Genomic DNA, 20,443 nt, shown 5'->3' with positions numbered 1-20,443 from the left:
CCACCTCTCCACTCTTCCACCTTCCTCCAATCTATCCCTCCATCCAATGAATATTTACTGAAGCCCTATTAGGTGCCAGGAGTCCCTGGGTGGCACAAATCGTTAAGTGATTAGCTTCTAACTGAAAGGTCGATGGTTTGAGTATTCCCAGAGACACCTCAGAGGAAAGGCCTGGTGATCTGCTTGTGAAAAATCAGCCACTGAAAACCCTACAGCACATAGTTCTACTCTGACACACATGAGGTTGCCATGAGTCGGATTCAACTTGACAGCAACTGTTTGTTTTTTAGGTCCAGGTTCCTTTCATATTTGGAGAATATAGCACTGAACAAAACAGTCCTACCCCATTGGAGCTTACATTAGGCCAGGACACACATCTGACTTATCTCTGTCCCTGGTCCCATGCACAGGGCCTGGCCTATAGTAGATGGTTGGCAAATGCTGAATGAGTGCACAAAACGATGCATATACGTTGTGCACTTTCCAAGAGGGCAAATCCTAAACAGCCCCTGCAATGGCAGAAGCTAAGGGAACAGATGTGGACTCAGAACATCAAGATGCAGACTGGCCACAAACTTACTGTGGGCATGGGCCAGTCCCTTCACCTCCCTGTGCCTCCATTTCCTGTTTTGCTAAAATGGGAGTAATAAAGGCCACCAGCAGTCCTGGTGGCATGGTGGTTATTGCTTGGCTACTAACCAAAAGGCTGGTGTTTCAAACCCACAAGCTGCTCCGTGGGAGAAAGATGTGGCTGTCTGTTTCCATGATGATTTACAGCCTTGGAAATCCTATGAGGCAATTCTACTTTGTCTTATAGGGTCACGATAAGTCAGAATAGGCTCAACGGCAACAGGTTTTGGTTCTTTTTAAAGGCCACATTCTCCTTGCCCACTCAAAGGGCAATGGTGAGAAGAGCAGGAAATAAGAGAGTGTGAGTGACAAGCGCTGCTCTCAGGTTGGGTGTGGAGGGGCGGGAAAGGGAGTTATTTTGATCTGCCTCACCACGGCCACACTGTGCCTTGTAGAATCCAGATGGGGGACACCCTCTTGTTGAACAGGGTCCCTTCTGGGGTTCTTGGCTGAAGGTGATATCCAGTGTGTCTGCAGCTTAGATCCCCTAGATGTTCAGAGTGCCTGCCTGCCTTCCTGGCACAGGGGCCCACCCAGGAGAGAAGTCCATTGGAAGCAAGGAGGGGAGACATGTGGGAATTTTTTCCCCAGGGCTCCCCCAAGAAGACTCTTCTATGAGTTAATTGCATAGAGGGGATCAAGGCTTTGGATTCTGACAACTGTGGTTCAAGCCCCAGCTCACCTCTCCAGCTACACCCACCGGGGCAAATTACTTAGCCTTTCTGAGTCTCAGTTTTTTCATCTGTTAAATGGGGTTAATCAAGGACTGGCCTTGCAAGGTGACTGCAGGAGGTCAGTGGTGGAACCGGGATTCACACTTGAGTTTGTTTCAAGTCTTTGCCTGGAGAACTGGTAAACAGAGACCCTCCTGGGAGGAGAGGGTGGGTTCAGGGAGGTGGGGATGAGGGCCACTCACCATTGAGGTAGAGGCTGTCCTTGTCCAGTGAGTAGGGGCCCAGGCGGGTAATGCCGTGGGTCTGCCAGCTCAACTCATGGAATACTTGCTTGGCACACAGGCCTGGACCCCTAGGGGGCTGCCAGTAGGTGCAGAGGGTGTTCATCCCTGTCCAGGCACCATTGTTCTCAGACCTGGGGAGGGAGGTTTCTTCTGAGGATGCGAAGGCGAGGTTGGCTTTTGGGGGATGCATGCCACCTGTCACTACTGCACACCTCACATCCAAGTTCTAGCCTCACTGAACCATTCATAGCATTTCTACATGGCTATATTCTCTCACCTAGGGACCTTGGCACATGTGGTTACTACTCTGGAAGACTCTCCTTTTCCCACCTTACCTGGGTGACTCCTCAGTCATTTCTCAGGTCTCAGCCTAGATGCTTCCTCCTCCAAGGACCCTCCCAGGCTGGGCCAAGGGCCTCTTCCAGGACGCCCAGCCCCCGTGCTTCCCCATCACATTCCTGGTTGTTGTGTTATTGTTAGTTGCTGTCAAATCAGCTCCAACTCATGGTGACCTTATGTACAAGAGGAGGCAATGTTGCCTGGTCCTGTGCCATCTTCACGATCGTTGGTATGTTTGAGTCCATTGTTTCGTCTATTGTGAAATTCCATCTCGTTGAGGGTTTTCCTTGGCCATCTATCAAACATGATGTCTTTTTTTAGCCATTGGTCTTTCTTGATGACGTGTCCAAAGTAAGCAACATAAATCTCAACATCCTCGCTCCTAAAGAGCATTCCAGTTGTATTTCTTCTAACACCGATTTGTGTGTTCTTCTAGCAGTCTACAGTACAGTCAATATTCTTCGCCAACATCACAATTCAAATGCATCAATTCTTCTTTTTTTTATTGTTCACCTTTGCATACATATGAGTCCATTGAAAAGACCATGGCTCGGGTCAGGTGCACCTTATTCATTACTGACATTTTTGCTTTTTATAGCTTTAAAGAAGTCCTTTGCAGCACATTCGCCCAGTGCAATATGTTGTTTGATTTCTTGACTGCTGTTTCCATGGGCGTTGACTAATAACAGCCCTGGTTGCCCTCTATGTCATCATATATTTTTTGTCTATGTTCCCTCCAGACTGTGGCTTCCATGAAGGCAGGGAATGGGCCAGCCTGGTTCTCTGTTTTATGTTGAACCTCCAGCACCTAGCATAGTGCCTGCTTCATATTAAAATAAAGTCCTCCAAGACCCTATGTGCTGTAGACCCTGCTGATACCTCAAAGCTCATCTACTCCCTCTCTTCCCCTTGCTCTCTCTTTCCTCCAGCCACACTGGCCTCACTGCTGTTCACCGAACACGCCAAGGTCATTCTCACCTCAAGACATTTGCCCCTGCTGTTCCCTCTGCCTGGAACAGTTTTCTTGTCATTCAGTGCACAGCTCCAAAGTCAGCTGCACAGAGAGGCTTATCCCTGTGTCCTAGGGAAAGCTGTCCTCCCCATCACTCTCTATGGTCCACATCACCTCACCTTGTTTGAAATAGTCTTATGTAGATACCTATTTTCCCGCTTAGGATCTGTTCTTCTCCACTAGATGAGGGCAGGGAGCAGTGTCTGTCTTGTTCCTGTGGTTCCTGCCACCTACTTCAGAGAAGCTGCACCATAGGTGTCAACTGAACACAGATATGAATGGACTCCCCAGTAACCCAATTGCTACAGAGTTGACTCCAGCTCATGGGGGCCTCATGTGTGTCAGAGCAGAACTGTGCTCTACAGGGTTTTCAGTGGTTGAATGTCAGAAGTATATCACCAGGCCTTTCTTCTGAGGTACTTCTGGGTGGGCTCAAACCTCCAACTTTTTGTTAGTAGTTGAGTGCTTAACCCGTGCGCTGAAAACCCATTCCACAACCAAGGACTGAAAAAACCAAACCAAACCCTTTGCTGTCAAGTCAATTCTGACCCATGGCAACTCCTTTGAGTCAGAGTACAACTGCTCCGTGGGGTTTTCTTGGCTGTAATCTTAATGGAAGTGGATCACCAGGCCTTCAGCAGTACCACTGGGTGGATTCAAACTGTCAAACTTTACATTAGTACTGGAGCGCAAACCGCTTGCGCCACCTAGGGACTGTGCTTAGTAAATGCCAACAGAACGCAAGCTGACTGGAGACGTCAGAGAAAATGGATGCAGAAGAGGACCCTCCACGGGGAGCCCACCACCAACCCGGGTGGCCCCCATAGTCAGAGGTCAGAACCCCAAATTCCTCGGTGGTGGCAGAGAGGAGGGTACAGCCTGAAGGGAGAGACAGGTCTCACCTTAGCGCGGTGAGCCTGCAGCCTGCATATCCGGCACCCAGGCTGCTCCTCTGGAACACGGGGCTGAGCTGGAAGGGAAGCAGGGAGCCAGTGCAGGTCAGATACGAGCAAGAGCGCTGGGCTGGGCACAAAGGGGCGGGCAGGGAAAGCAGGCCTCTCACCAGGTGCTGCATGAGGGTGTCCGTGATGTTGAACTTGAGGGAGCCGGGTCGGCCCATGTCTGCCGAGTAGCTCAGGTTGTCGACGGTGAAGTTCAGGGTGAACGAATCGAATCCTCGAATCCTCGCTAACCTCCTCGGCTGCCGCAGGGGAGACAGACAAGGCTCAGGGAGGGGTTTCCAGGGTCCTCATGCCCTCCTCCAGATCAGCCTGAGGGTCACTAGTTAGAGACAACTCCAGCAGGGAATAAAAATAACCAACCTGCCTGGTGCAGTGGACCCTGCGTGTGCCAGAATAGAACTGTGCTCCATAGGGTTTTGAGTGGCTAATTTTTTGGAAGCAGGTTGCTGGGCCTTTCTTTCAAGGCACCTGTGGGTAGATTAAAACCCTCAACCTTGAGATTAGCAGCCAAGTACATTAGCCATTTGCACCACCCAGGGACTCCAGCAGGAAATTGCGGTGTGAGTGCTTAATGATTTGGAGCATCTAGCTGGGCCCTTTTTACTCAGATGTAGGAAGGGAGAGCTCGGTGAAAACATTAATAGTTCTGTTCTTTCCCAGAAGGAAAGGCTAAATCCTGACACACTGGTGTGGAACCAAAGACCCTGCACATTTTCACTCAGGTTCTCTCTGCTCCCATCTCTATCTCTCTGTCTCTCTTGCCTCTGTCTGTGCTTCTGTCTCTCTCTGCCTCTCTCTTTCTTTCTATTTCCCTCTCCCCTGCCCTCACAGTCAGATATAAGAACCTTCTATATATTGGTTAATAATAAAGACATTAATAACAAACAAAGAAAAACAATACACACACACAATAATCCTAACAGCCACACCAAAATCTCTGCACTTCAATTTATTTATCTGGAAGATGGGATAATAATGATTTTTACTTCAAAGGCTGTTATGAGGCTTAAACGGGTTAAGCTTTGTAAAGTGCTTAGCGCAGTGCCAGGCACAGAGTAAGCACTATGTGTCTATTTTACAAAATAAAGACGTGAACACTTCGGGAATTCACTTTTTACATGGATATATGTGAGCTGCGTACTAGAATTATCCACATCTAACAAAGGAGGCAACCAAAGCCCAGAAAGGGACGCCTGCCCAGGGTCACATGACTGGAGGGAGGAAGAGTCAGTTTGGACCCACGGTCTCCAACCCCAGAGTCTATGCTCTTAACATCCCTGTTATGCGAGTCCTCAGACCTGTGCAGCTGAGGCAGTACACAGTAGTGGGGCTACCGTGCAGAACCCCATGGGAAGGAGCATAAAGTGAACTCATGGCACAGGTGAGATCAGAGTCCTGTGACTTGACTCTAGAATAGATAAGTGGTGCAGGTGCTAAATTGTTTAAGACAAACCTGTGGAAGAAAACTTTACTGCCTTCCTGTCCTCCCTCCCTCCCTCCTCTTTTCTTCTTTTCATTCATCCCTCCATCCATGCATCCTTTCGTCCATTTTTCCTTCTCTCCTTCTATCCCTTCTTTCTTCTTTCCCTGCATCTTTCTTTTGTTCCATCCACAAGTCTTTCCTTCCTTCTGTTTTACCTCCTTCCATGCATACTGTCCATGCTTCCTTTCTTCCTTCCATTCCTTCTTTCTTCCTTCCTTCCATCCAACTATTTTCCTTCCTTCTTTCCACTCTTCTTTTTTTCCTTTCATTCATACTTCTTTCCATGCACCCTTCTGTCCATCCTTCCACCCTTCCTTTTTTCTTTAATTCTTCCTTCAAACTTCTCTTCCATCCATCCATCCATCCATCTTATCCATCTATCCTTCCTTCCTCCATCTTTCTTTCTCCCTCTCTTCTGCCTTTCTTGCTCTATCCATCATCTTTCTCTCTTTCCTTCTTCCATCTATCTTCTCTTCCATCCATCCATCCATCCTTCCATCCATCCGTCCTTCCATCTGTTCATCCGTTCATCCTTCCGTCCATCCATCCATCCATCTGTCCTTTCTCTCCTTCCCTCCCGTCTTCTTTTCTTCCATCCATTTTTCCTTCCTCCTATCCATCTTTTTCTCCACCCATCCTTCCATCCATCCATCTTTTCTCCCTTCCACACATATTGACTTGGCCTTATAATGTTCCAGGAATTGTTACAAGGGCTAGAGACAGTGATAAATAAAACACAGTCCTTGTACTCATGGAGTTGACATTGACTTATTTTCCCCCTATCATTTGGAAAAAGATGGTTGTTATTGCACCTCAGTGGCCCAGGCTCCTGCTGTGGTGACAGAAAGTGATGGAGGATGAGATGTAAGAGACCAGTGATGGACCCCAAGGAGAGTTTGACTGGGTTGAGAAAACACATTCCTAATACAAGGGCAATTAATTCTTGAAAACCAACAAGGTGCTTATCACAGGGTTTTTTGGGGATGCAAAAGGAGTTTGGCCCTTGAACATGACCATAAGAGTGTACCCCAAAAATAAGCATGTCTTTTGGAATGAATAAACCAATAAATGAATAGTGTGGAGAGTTAGACAATGAGTTGGAGTATGTGAAATCCTGGTTCTATTATTTATTTGCCGTGTGGCCTTTGCAGGAGACTCAGCCTCTCTGAGCCTGAGCTTTCTCATCTGTAAAATGGAGCTAAGTCACATGGCTGTGGTAAGGATTAAGGAAGATAGTGTATGTAACTCTTTTAGCAAGGTGTCTGGAAGGTCATAGGTTTCAATAAATGTTAGCTGAAAACTCAACCACAACAGGTGCAACAGTGATGTTAAGAAAGTCTCAGAATAACAAACAGAGATATGAATTAAAGGATAAGAAGAACATCAGTGTTCACTGCAGCACTATTCACAATAGCCAAAAGGTGGAAACGGCTTAAATGTCCATCAATAGATGAATGATCAAAATGTAGTATACACGTACAATGGAATATTAAGTAGCCATAAAAAGAAATGAAGTTCTGTTGCATGCCACAACATGGATGAACCTTGAAAACATTATGCTAAGCAAAATAAGTTAGTCACAGAAGGGTAAATATTTTATGATCCCTTTTACATGAAATAGGTAAATATATAGAAATAAAAGCTTATCAGTGGTTACCAGGGGTGGGAAGGAAGGGAGAAGGGGGAGTCATTGCTTAGGAGCACTGAGTTTCTGTTAATTGTGGTGGAATAATTTGGAAAAGAATAGTGGTGATGGTTGTCCAATACGATGAATGTATAATCAATCTCACAAAATTGTACGTGTAAAAATTGTTGAATTGACAAATGTTTTGTTATACAATTTTTTACCACAAAAAAAAACTTAAAAAATGAAAAGACAAAGAAAGATTAAGAAAAGACAATACTGGGCAACTTTTTCAGATTAAAGTGAAAACCATGTGAGGGCCACATCATATCTGTGTCTAAGCCCTCTTCACTCTGGGCTAGGACTCTCCACCAGGAGCCAGGAGGGGAGGAGGTGTGAGTTAGAGGCCCTTCCAGATGTTTCCCTCATTGAGGGTAGTAAGTAAAGGAGAACCAGCTCTCCCACCAAACTGAGGATGGAACCCAGGAAATCAGGGCCAGAAATACTCACTGGTTGTAGTTGAGGCTGAGGCTCCATAGGTGAAACCTGCAGAGAGAAGGGAAGAAGAGTTGAAGAGAGTCAGGGTGTATATAAAGGATAAGAAGAACATCAATATTCGTGGCAGCACTATTCACAATAGCCAGAAGGTGGAAACAACCTAAATGTCCATCAACAGATGAAAGAATTAAAAAAATGTGGCTGTACACACAGTGGAATATGACTCAGCCATTGAGAGAAACAAAGTCCTGAGACATGTTACAACATGGATGGACCTTGAAAACATTAAGTAAAAGACAAGATTAGGAACTTCTGCAGGAAAAGCACAGGGAAGAGGCTGTGGAGCGATGTTCAGGAAGAGGCAATCAGTCTATGAGGTTGAGGTGGCTGGATCCAGTCATTATCCCCACTAGGGCATTAATTCATCACAATGAAGATGGAACTCAGACCCAGGAGTGGGAAAGACTAGATTAATGCTCACTCTGGGGAGATCGTGGCCTTCCTCAGAGTTTTGGGAAAACACAAGACTCCAACTGGAAGACAGATCCAGCTGCAGCATAGCCCCTTACTATTGAAAAACTGTCTATAAAGAATGTCTTGGTCTAGACTGTAGTAGTCCAGTTGGTTGACACCATGGGTCAACTGGCTCAGTGCCCAGTACAGCTGCTCTCTGTCCAACCTGGGGCCCTCAGGGTCAGAGTAGTAGGTGCAGACAGCATCCACTCCAGTGGTTTCTATGCCTTCTCAGGCCTGCAGAAGGAAGGATATGGGGATGGAGAAACATGAAAAAGGATCCCTGAGCATTCCAGGTATGTAAAGGAAGAGAATTGAAGGGAGATGCTGAAAGAGCTAACTCTGATGTTGAGAGGGGCTCTCCTAGGTGTCTGTCATCTGAGATAACACGTTCACTGCTGGGGACAGAAAACATTGTTCTTAGAATTTGCAGACAGGATGCAGTGGTTACTTCTTAGAGGAGACCCCTCATTTATAACAAAATATCATCTGGAGCCTATAAATGTAAACATGGTTCCTTGTCTCTAACCTTTAAGCGTTCTGGGAATTGAAGAGGTCATGAAGTAGTTAGGTGGAGCTGGAGGTCACAGAAACTGAGCCCTGTGCATGAGGGTCCACCCAACCTGCTGAATCCTTCTATCCAGGGTTCTCACCTGAGGCAGGCCAGTCTGCAACCAGAGTACAGGGCACCGATGCTGGTCTTATTGAGTAAAGTTCCAAGCTGGTGAGAAAAGAGAAGGAGGTGAGCAGGAAGGCCCAAGGGGCTGAGGGGCTGTGTGGGAAGGTGTGACAGTGTGAGGAGGACTGGTGGGTGGTCATCATGGGTCTTTCACCAGGCACTGCAAGACCCTCTCAGTGAAGTTGAACTTGGTGGAGCCTGGGCGTCCCATGTCATCCATGTAGCACAGGTTGGTGATGGTAAAGCTGAGGGTGAACGGAACCAGGGTAGGTTCAGCAGCTGTATTGGGAGAAGAAGAGAGAGATGTCCATTTGGATCATAGTAACGGCCAAGGTTGCCTGGGACCCTGGCCAGAAGCACCAGCAGTGGACTAAGTATAGCCATCGGTTGCAGGAGCTGCAGGAGCTGAAGGAAGGAACATTCTGGAATTCACAAGATGTTGGGAACCTTGACTCATTCATTCAATGAGCATTTATTGCACGCTAATGGGTACAAATGTCCCTGTGTGGTGCAAGTGGTTTGCAATGGGCTTTTAACCTAAAGGTTGGCTGTTTGAACCCACCCTGGTGATCTGCTTCCGTAAAGATTACAGCCAAAAAAAACCCTATGGAGTAGTTCTACTCTGTAACACTTAGGGTCATTATGAGTCAGAATCAACTTGACAGCAGGGAGTTTGATGTTTTGGTTTTGGAATGAGTGCAAAGCTCTGTGCAGGGCTCTGTGGGTTCGTAGATGAATAATGCATAACGTTACCATTTGAAATGTGTCCCACCAAAATATGTGTTGGAATCCTAACTTGTGTAACTGGATGTAATCCAGTTTGGGAATAAGGTTTTATTTGTTATGTTAATGAGGTCATTATCATTGTACACCCTAAACCTAATCCCTTTTGAGTTATTAAAAGAGCGGATTAGACACAGAAGCACAAAAACAAACTGGGGAATATATATGCCATGTGAAGATTTCCAAGGAACCAAGGAATGCTGATCTACAGAACCTGAAAGAGACAAGGATTTTCCCCCAGAGCTGACTAAAACTGGTGCCTCCAGTCTCTGAAAGTCTGAGAAAATAAATTTCTGTTCTTTAAAGCCGACCACTTATAGTATTTCTGTTACAGCAACACTAGATAATTAAGACATGTAATCTCCCAGTATTGTGACCAGGGGAGTGACCAGACACTGCAGGGGAATCTAGGGTACATATGTGTCAAGAAAGTATACCCAATTCAATGACTCAGGAAAGCTTCATAAAGGAGGAACCATTTTGGGTGTGAGTTAGGTAAATGGTAGCTGACAACTGGAAAGAATGCTCCAGGCAGGAAGAACAGCCTAGGTAAAGGCCTTGGTAGTAGGGCAGAGCAGTTTCACACAAAGAACCTCAATTCCTTTCATTGTGGACACAGGGAAGTTTAGATATGAGTCTGGAAGGATCCTCTGATCCCAGAAAGGGAGGTTGTGACTATCCAGAACAGAGTTTGGGTGTGACTTGAGGCCAAGTGGAGCCATCCAAAGATTGTCAACAAGACAGGAATTACATGGACATATATAGGCCATAGTGGAGGCTACTACAGCCATCGTAGTGAAAGATGCTGGTGGTCTGAATGAAGGTTGAAGTGATGCAGATGCAGAGAAAGGAAGGACCTGAGAGATATTTAGGAAGGACAAAAGATGAGCTTTGGTGATGGATGTATGTGGGAGGTGAGGAACAGGAAGGGCCAAGGTTGGCACACCAGACTGTGTTTGGTGATAAGGGATGGAGCAGATATGAAGGATGGTGATGACTTCAGGGTGGACATGTTGAGACCAGGAGGCCTGAGTGGTATCCCAGGGGGTGAATGGACAAGGGGTCCAGAGCTGCCGTGTGGTGTGGATTTGGGGACTCGAAGGCTAAATGGTCAGTAGAATCCACATAAATGGATGAGCACCCTCTGGGAGAGTGAGTGAGCAACGAAGGAAGAAATGATTTGATACAAATAATGCTGCAGAAGAGATTTCATTATCAATAAGAGCCTGAGGCCTTTCTTACCTGTGGGCTTGGTGGTGAGGGCAGGTGCAAGAGAGGATGCTGAGAAGGATGTGGAGGTCACAGCTGCTGGAGAAGAAACACCAGGATTGAAATCTAAGATGAGCTATTGCTAAGGAAATGGCAATGGGTGGTGGGGGTGGGGAACTAAGAAGACAAGGAAATGTACAGCTCTCTTATGCCCCTCTCCACCCAGGGAGAGACCATCATCCTCAAGAGGGTGAGGAAGGGGGAGACTGCCATTATCTGTAACTCAATCCACTTTCTATGCATGTCCTCTGGACCTTTTTCCTTCCTGATGGTAGGTAGTGGTGGAGGATTGGCAGGTCCAGCAGCTTGTATTGTTTAGGAGATGTGAGGTGGTCCCAGGCACACAGGGATATTGGGGTCTGTAATACTCACTGGTGGAGGTGGTGGCAGAGGCCCAGTTGGTGTAACCTGCAGATAGAATGGTGAGGCAGGAGGAGGGAGAGACATTCAGTGAGGAGGCCACTTGGTCAAGGTAGAGATGGCAGCTGGACCATCACAGCTGTGATTGCTTTCGAGGAAGACAGAGCCCCAACCTGGCAGTGATCAAATGCCACACACCCACCAGGAGATAGAGGCCTTGATCAAGGCCCTCTAAAATGAGAGGCCCAGATGGAAACCTAAACTTGGGGTAGATATTTGCCTTAGCATGACCTATCCAGCAAGGGGGAGGAGAACCCAACCCCAGCAGGGCATACAGACTGTCCCTGTCCAGGGTGTAGGGGCTCAGCTGGGTAACCCCATAGATCAGCTGTTTCAGCTCCCAGTGAAGCCGCTCTCTGTTCAACCTGGGGCCCTCAGGGTCAGGGCGGAGGGTGCAGATGACATCTACTCTGGTGGCTTCCCCTTCCTTCTTAGGTCTGGGGAGGGAGGATGTGAGGGATGACAACAAATGGTGCCCCAGAAAGGGGTCCTGAGATTCTTTAGGGGTAGGGCAGAAAGGGGCAAGAGGAAATGAGGTAGGTGAAGAGCCTGATTTGAGATTAAAGCAAGTGCACAAGGCATCTTCGTCTGGAGAGAATCCCTGGGGACAGAATTTAACACCTGAAGAAACTGTCCTAATTGGTCAAAGGAAGGGGAAGAGGGAGTTCAGGGGGTAACAGGGAGGGGGCAGTCCTGCTGATGGGCCCTGCAGAGCCTGAGAGTGGGAGTGGGGACCAGGAAATAGCTTGGTCCTGGAGCAAATGCCTCCTGAATTCCACCTCTACTGAGGAGGTTGTATCAGGCACGGCAGGAAGGACACTGACCAAATGCCTTGCGCATGGGATCACTTTCGGCATTCCCATCAGTTGTCTTTTCAAGGTGTCTCATGTGAGCGAGGTCGATCTACAGCCAGAGTAAAGGGCGCCAACACTGTTCTTATTGAGCAAGGGCCCAAGCTGGTGAGAAAAGAGAAGGAGGTGAGCAGGAAGTTCCAAGGAGTTGAGGGACTGTGTGGGCAGGGATGAGGTGGTGCAGCCGAGTGACCATCGTGGTGCTCTTACCCGTCACTTCAGGATCTTTTCAGTCAAGTTGAACTCGGTGGATCCCAAACATCCCATGTCATCTGTGTAGCACAGGTTGGTAATGCTGAAGTTAAGGGTGAACAGATCTGGGGCAGGTTCAGGAGCTGCATTGGAGGAGGAAGAGAAAGTTGTCTCTTTGTACCATAGTAATCGCCATGGTTACCTCGGACCCTGGCTAGAAACACCAGCAGTGGACTAAGTACAGCCATCGGCCGCAGGAGCATAAGGAGGGAACAAAGACTTTGGGAACCCAGACTTATTCAATGAGCATTAATTGAGCATATATGGGTGCAAAAATCTGTGGAATCATAGATGAATAAGGCATAGTGTTATGGATTGAATTGTGTCAACACAAAACATGTGTTTGAACCCTAAACTTTACACATGTGGATCATAGGCATCCAATATGACAAAGTAGAACTGCCCACATAGGATTTTTTAGGCTGTAATCTTTGTTTTTAAATTATATTACTTAAAATAATTTTAAAAGGTTGCAGCAGTACATCAACAGGGAACGGCCAGAAATTCAAGCTTGATTCAGACGAGGACGTGGAACAAGGGATACCATTGCTGATGACATACGGATCTTGGCTGAAAGCAGAGAATACCAGAAACATGTTTTCTTGTGTTTTATTGACTATGCAAAGGCATTTTACTGTGTGAATCATGACAAATTACAGATAACATTCCTGTGAAGGGGAATTCTGAACACTACACTGTGCTCATAAGGAACCAGTGCATAGACCAAGAGGCAGTCATTCGAACAGAACAAAGAGATATCACGTGGCTTAAAATAAGGAAAGATGTGCGTCAGTGTTGTATCCTTTCACCACACGTATTCAATCTGTATGCTGAGCAAATATTCTGAGAAGCTGGACTGTAAGAAGAAGAATGCGGCATCAGGATTGGAGGAAGGCTCACTAACAACCTGCAATTTGCAGATGATACAACCTTGTTTGCTGAAAATGAAGAGGACTTGAAGCACTTACTGAGGAAGTTCAAAGACTACAGCCTTCAGTGTGGATTACACCTCAACATAAAGAAAACAAAAATCTCCACAACTGGACCAATAAGCAACATTTTGATAAATGGAGAAAATATTGAAACTGTCAAGGATTTCATTTTACTTGGATCCACAATCAACACCCACGAAGGCAGCAGTCAAGAAATCAAAAGACACATTGCACTGGACAAAGCTGATGCAGAAGACCTCTTTCAACCTTAAAAAGCAAAGACGTCATTCTGATGACTAAGATGTACCTATCCCAAACCATGACATTTTCAGCTGGCTTATTTGCATAGGGAAGCTGGACAATGAAAAAGTAAAACAGAAGAATTGATGCCTTTGAATTATGGTGTTGGTAAAGAATACTGAACATTCCATGGACTACCAGAAGAATGACCAAATGTGTCTTGGAAAAAGTACAGCCAGAATGCTTCTTAGAAGTGAGGATGGCGAGACTTCTTCTCACGTACTTCAATCATGTTATCAGGAGGGACCAGTCCCTGGTAAAGGACATCAGGCTTGGTAAGGTAGAGGGTGAGCGAAAAAGAGGAAGACCCTCAGTGAAATGGGGTGACTCAGGGGCTGCAACAATGGGCTCAAACATGGCAGTGATTGTGAGGATGGCACAGGACCAGGCAGTGTTTTGTTCAGTTGTACATAAGGTGGCTATGATTTGGAACCCACTGGACAGAACCTAACAACAATAACAACAATCTTTATGGGAGCAGCTCACGAGGTCTTTTCTCCTGAGGAGCCACTAAGTGGGTTAGAGCTGGCAATCTTTTGGTTACCAGCAGAGTGTTTAACCATTGTGCAACCAGGGCCCCTCTGGGTGGTTATGAGTGGAAAATCGACTCCACACCTGTGGATGAAATCTCATTTGGGAATAGGCTTTTCTTTGCTATATTAGTGAGGTCATATCAGTGTAGGGTGTGTCCTAGACATAATGACTTCTGAGTTATAAAAAGAAGAGATTAGATACGGAAGCAAAGCACAAACTTGGGAAGTTAGATGCCATGTGCAGATTGCCAATGAAGTGAAGAATGCTGGGGCTAAAGAAGCTGAAAGTGACAAGGATTCTTCCTGGAACTGAGAGAGAGAGCCTTACCCTAGAGCTGGTGCCTTTAATCTGGACTTCTAGCCTCTTGAATTGTGAGAAAACAAATTTCTTTTCTTTAAAGCCACCCACTTATATACTTCTGTTACCACAGCATTAGGAAACTAGGACATGTCTTACTCTCCAGTATTGCAGCCAGGCAGTAATTAGACCATTAAGCTGCAAGGTGAGCTGGGGGGCATATAAGTCCAGGAGGGGCACCAGACCTGATGACTCAGGAAAGTTCACAAAGGAAGCACCATTTCAGATGTGATGCTAAGAAGGGTTAAGAGTTTGGTAAATGGCAGCAACAATGGGAAAGAGTACTCCAGACAGGAGGAAGAGCATGGACAAAGGCCTGGTGGTAGGGCAGAGCAGCTCACATAAGAAACCTCAGATCCTTTCACTGTGGCCACAAGATGTAAGACACGGGACAGGAAGGATCTTCTGAGACCAGAAAGGGCAATCTGTGACTATCAGAACAGAGGTTGGATGTGACTTGAGGTCAGGTGGAGCAATCTAAAGATTGTCAACAAGACAGGAACTAGGTAGACATATGTAGGCCAGAATGGTGGCTACTGTAGCCATCCTAGCAGAAGATGCTGGATACCCAAGAAAAGTTTTAGGTGATGCCGATGCCGAGAAGGGAAAGTCTTGAGAGATGGATGGATGTGGGAGGTGAAGGACAGGGAGGGCCTCTGCATTTGATGATGAGGGAAAGAGCAGGTTTGAGGGATGATGATGACTTCAGGGTGGTTATGTTGAGACCAAGCTATCTGAATGATGTCCTAGGAGGTGGATGGACTAAGTGTCTGGAGCTGGTGTGGGGTGTAGATCTGGATACCCAGAGACTAGATGCTCGGTAGAATTCACATAAATGGATGACCTCCCTCAGGGACAGTGAATGAGCAATGAAGAAAGAAATGATTTGGTATAATAATGCTGGAGAAATGATTTCATTATCAAAAAAAGCTTGAGGACTTTCCTACCTGTGGGCTTAGTGGTGAGAGCAGGTGCCAGAGAGGATAGTGGGAAGGATGAGTTCACAGCTGCTGGGGAAGAAACACAAGGGTTGACATCCATGGTGAGCTATCTCTAAGGAAATTGCATTGGGTGGTGGGGTGGGGTACTAGGTAAGGAAGTGTACAGTTCTCTTATGCCCCTGTCAGCCCAGGGAGAGGTCATCATCCTCAAGAGGGTGGGCAATAGGGTGACCCCTGTCATCTCCAACTCAGTTCACATTTTATGCATGTCTTCTGGACCCTTTTCCTTTCCTGATGGTAAGTAGTGGCGGGGGAGAGGGGTTGCTGGTCCAGTAGTTCCTATTGTTCAGGAGATGTAAGGTGGTTCCAGGCACACAGGGATATTGAGGTCTGTAATACTCACTGGTGGAGGTGGTGGTTGAGGCCCAGTGGGTGTAACCTGCAGATAGGATGGTGAGGAAGGGGGAGGGAGAGACACTCAATGAGGAGGCCAATTGGTCAAGGTAGAGATGACACCTGGACCATCACAGCTGTGATTCCTTACAAGGAAGACAAAGTCTCCACCTGGCAGGGATCAAAGGCCATACACCTCCCTCTTGCCTAGGAGACAGAGGCCTTGATCAAAGCCCTCTAATATGAGAGGCCCAGATAGAAGCTTGAACTTGGGGCAGATACCTGCCCTAGCAGGACCCGCCTAGCAAGGGAGAGGAGACCCCCCACCCCAGCAGGGCCTCTCACCATTCACATAGAGACTGTCCCTGTCCAGGGTGTAGGGGCCCAGCTGGCTGATCCCTTGGGTCAGCTGGTTCAGCTCCCAGTAAAGCCACTCTCTGTCCAGCCTGGGACCATCAGGGTCAGGGCAGAGGGTACAGACAGTGTCTACTCTGGTGGCTTCCTGGTCCTTCTTGGCCCTGTAGAAGGAGGAAGTGAGGGATGTTAATAAATGGTTCCCCCAGAGAGGGTTCCTGAGATTCTTTAGGGGTATGGCAGGAAGGGGCCAGAGGAAATGAGACAGGTGAAGAGCTGGATTTGGTATTAAAGCTAAGTCCACAAGGCATCTTTGTCTGGAGAGAATCCCTGGAGACAGAATTTAACACCTGAAGGAAAAGCCCTCCTTGGTCAGAGGAAAGGAGGAAGGAGTTCAAGGATATCAGGGAGGGGTCAATTCTGCTAATGGGCCCTTCAGAACCTGGGAATGGGAGTGGGAACCAGGAAATGCCTCGGTCCTGGAGCAAATGCCTCCTGAATTCCACCCCTACTGAGGAGGGTGTGTCTGGCAGGGCAGAAAGGAAACTGACCAAATGCCTTGAGCCTGGGAGCACTTGTGGCAGCCCCACCAGTTGTCTTTTCAAGGTGTCTCACCTGAGCGAGGTCAGTCTGCAGTCAGAGTAGAGGGGGCCAACACTGGTTTTACTGAGCAAGGGCCCAAGCTGGTAAGAAAAGAAAATGAGGTGAGCAGGAGGACCCAAGGAGCTGAGGGAAAGTGGGGGCAGGTATAAGGTGGTGCCGCCAAGTGATCAGCATGGGGCCCATACCAGGTGCTGCAGGATCCTCTCAGTAAAGTTGAACTTGGTGGAGGCTGGGTCATCCGTGTAGCACAGGTTGGTGATGGTGAAGTTCAAGGTGAACGGAACCAGGGCAGGCTCAGCAGCTGCATTTGGGGAGGAAGAGAAAGTTGACCTTTGGACCACAGTAATGGCCAAGGCTGCCCATGACCATGGCCAGAAGCACCAGCAGTGGACTAAGTACAGCCATTGGCCACAGGAGCTGAAGGTGGATACAAAGATTTTGGCAAACCAGACTTATTCATTGAGCATTAATTGAGCATATATGGGGTGCAAAGCTCTATGGAATCATAGATAAATAAAGCATAGGGCTATGGATTGAGTTGTGTCTACACAAAATATGTGTTGGAACCCTAACCCTTATACCTGTGGCTCACGGGCATCCAATATGAAAGAGTAGAACTTCCCCTGTAGAATATTTTGGCTGTAATATTTAATTTTTAAATTATTTTGCTGAAAATAATTTTAAAAGGTTGCAGCAGTACATCAACAGGGAAGGGCCAGAAATTCAAGCCTGATTCAGAACAGGATGTGTAACCAGGGACATATTGCTGATGTTAGATGGATCTTGGCCAAAAGCAGAGAATATCAGTAAAATGTTTACCCGGGTTTTATTGACTATGCAAAGGCATTTGACTGTGTGAATCATAAATTATGGATAACATTGCAAAGAATAGGAATTCCAGAACACTTCATTGTGCTCATAAGGAGCCTGTGTAGAGACCAAGAGGCAGTCTTGCAGCAAATATGGGCTTAAACGTAGCAACGATTGTGAGGATGGTGCAGAATCTGGCAGTGTTTCTGTTGTACACAGGGTCACTATGAGTCGGAACAGACTAGACAGTACCTAACAACAATAACAATTTTTACAGGAGCAGATCGTCAGATCTTTTCACCTGAGGAGCCACTAAGTGGGTTGGAATCGGCAACCTTTTGTTTAGCAGACGAGTGCTTTACCATTGTGCATCCAGGGCCCCTTTGTGTGGTTATGAGTGGAAAATTGACTCCAAGGTACCTAACAACATACCTGTGGATGTAATCTCATTTGGGAATAGGGGTTTCTTTGTTATATTAATGAGGTCATATCAGTGTAGCCACCCACACATCCTTCAGTTTGTGGTACTTTGGGGGCTTGCGTGTTGCTGTGATGCTGGAAGCTATACCACCAGTATTCAAATACCAGCAGAGTCACCCATGGTGGACAGGTTTTAGCTGAGCTTCCAGACTAAGACAGACTAGGAAGAAGGACCTGGCGGTCTACTTCTGAAAAAAATTAGCCAGTGAAAACGTTACGAATAGCAGCTGAACATTGATACATTGCCGGAAGATGAGCCCCTCAGTTTGGAAGGCACTCAAAATAAGACTGGGTAAGGGCTGCCTCCTCAAAGTAGAGTCAACCTTAATGACATGGATGGAGTCAAGCTTTCACGACCTTCATTTGCTGATGTGGCATGACTCAAAATGAGAAGAAATAGCTGCAAACATCCATTAATAATCAGAACATGGAATAGATGAAGTATGAATCTAGGAAAATTGGAAATCATCAAAAATGAAATGGAATGTGTAAGATTGATATCCTAGGCATTAGTGAGCTGAAATGGACTGGTTTTGACTATTTTGAATTGGACAATCACATGTTCTACTATGCCGGGAATGATAAATTTAAGAGGAATGGTGTTGCATTCATCATCAAAAAGAACATTTCAAGATCTATCCTGAAGTACAATGTTGACAGTGATAGGATAATATCCGTATGCCTGAAAGGAAGACCAGTTAATATGACTAGTATTCAAATTTACACACAAACCACTAAGGCCAAAGATGAAGAAATTGAAGATTTTTACCAACTTCTGCAGTCTGAAATAGATCAAATATGCAATCAGGATGCATTGGTAATTACTGGTGATTGGAATTCGAAAGTTGGAAACAAAGAAGAAAGGATTGGTAGGTGGAAAATATTGTCTTGGTGATAGAAATGATGCTGGAGATCGCATGATAGAATTTTGCAAGACCAATGACCTCTTCCTTGCAAATACCTTTTTTCAACAACATAAACAGGAACTGTACACATGGACCTCACGGGATGGAATACACAGGAATCAAATCGAATACGTCTGTGGAAAGAGACAACGGAAAAGTGCAATATCATCAGTCAGAACAAGGTCATGGACTGACTGTGAAACAGACCATCAATTGCTCTTACGTAAGTTCAAGTTGAAGCTGAAGAAAATTAGAACAAGTCCAAGAGAGCCAAAGTATGACCTTTAGTATATCCCACCTGAATTTAGAGACCATCTCAAGAATAGATTTGACACGTTGAACGCTAATGACCGAAGACCAGATAAGTTGTGGAATGACATCAAGGACATCATACAAGAAGAAAGCAAGAGGTCATTAAAAAGACAAGAAAGAAAGAAAAGACCAAACTGGATGTCAGAAGAGACTCTGAAAGTTGCTTTTGAACATAGAGTAGCTAAAGCTAATGGAAGAAATGATGAAATAAAAGAGCTGAACATAAGACTTCAAAGGGTGGCTCGATAACATCTAACAACAACAACAACATCAGTGTAGGGTGTGTCCTAAACCTAATGATCTCCCAGTTATAAAAAGAACAGATTAGATGCAGAAGCACAAGCAAAAACCAGGGAAGTTAGATGCCATGTGCAGATCGCCAGGAAGCAGGGCTATAGAAGCTGAAAGTCACAAGAATTTTCCTTGGAGCTGACAGAGAGCCTTCCCCTAGAGCAGTTGCCCTGAATCTGGACTTTTAGCCTCCTGAATTATGAGAAAATAATTTTTTTTCTTTAAATCCACCCACTTGTAATATTTCTGTTACAGTGGCATTGGGAAACTAAGACACGCATTGTTGTCGTTGTTGTTAGGTGCCGTCGAGTCAGTTCCAACTCATAGTGACCCTATGTACAACAGAACGAAAAACTGCCCGGTCCTGCACCATGCTGACAATCGTTGCTATGCTTGAGCGCATTGTTGCAGCCACTGTGTCAATGCATCTCGTTGAGGGTCTTCCTGTTTTTTGCTGACCCTCTTCTTTACCAAGCGTGATGTCCTTCTCCAGGAACTGATCCTTCCTGATAACAAGCCCAAAGTACTTGAGACAAAGTCTCACCATCCTTGCTTCTAAGGAGCATTTTGGCTGTATTTCTTCCAATACAGAGTTGTTCGTTCTCTTGGCAGTCCATGATATCTTCTATATGTCATAAGACATGCCTTAGTCTATGTTACTGTGGCCAGGGCAGTGATCAGATCATTAAGCTGCAAGGGGAGCTGGAAGACATATGAGTCCAGGAGGGGGATCCAACACACTGACTCAGGAAAGTTCACAAAGGAAGAACCATTTCAGGTGTGATGATAAGAAGGGTAAGAGTTTGGTAAATGGCAGCCAACAACTGGAAAGAAAACTCCAGACAGGAGGAAGAGTCGGGGAAAGTCCTGGTGGTAGGGCAGAGCAGCTGCACACAAGAAACCTCAAGTCCTTTTATTGTGGCCAGAGAAAGTGTAGACTTGAGGCTGGAAGTATCCT

At 46.2% G+C, this 20,443-nt stretch overlaps 1 protein-coding gene across 1 annotated transcript in view; it reads right to left on the bottom strand.

The window, feature by feature from the left end:
- LOC101360856 (mucin-16) overlaps positions 1-16,988 on the bottom strand; it is a gene marked incomplete at its 5' end in the record, with an annotated part of 35,781 nt that extends 18,793 nt beyond the window's left edge. Inside the window, 15 exon segments of the mRNA XM_023735262.1 lie at positions 1,547-1,719; positions 3,842-3,909; positions 4,003-4,127; positions 7,519-7,554; positions 8,076-8,243; positions 8,246-8,256; positions 8,673-8,740; positions 8,853-9,007; positions 10,724-10,789; positions 11,123-11,158; positions 11,450-11,607; positions 15,617-15,776; positions 16,076-16,248; positions 16,700-16,767; positions 16,873-16,988. Of these exon segments, the coding sequence (XP_023591030.1) occupies positions 1,547-1,719; positions 3,842-3,909; positions 4,003-4,127; positions 7,519-7,554; positions 8,076-8,243; positions 8,246-8,256; positions 8,673-8,740; positions 8,853-9,007; positions 10,724-10,789; positions 11,123-11,158; positions 11,450-11,607; positions 15,617-15,776; positions 16,076-16,248; positions 16,700-16,767; positions 16,873-16,988 (1,581 nt within the window).
- Between the last annotated feature and the right edge of the window lie 3,455 nt (positions 16,989-20,443).

This window comes from Trichechus manatus, unplaced genomic scaffold (genome assembly GCF_000243295.1).
Source record: "Trichechus manatus latirostris isolate Lorelei unplaced genomic scaffold, TriManLat1.0 scaffold00077, whole genome shotgun sequence".
Lineage (NCBI taxonomy): Eukaryota > Metazoa > Chordata > Mammalia > Sirenia > Trichechidae > Trichechus > Trichechus manatus.
This window is presented reverse-complemented; position numbering and strand designations above follow the sequence as displayed.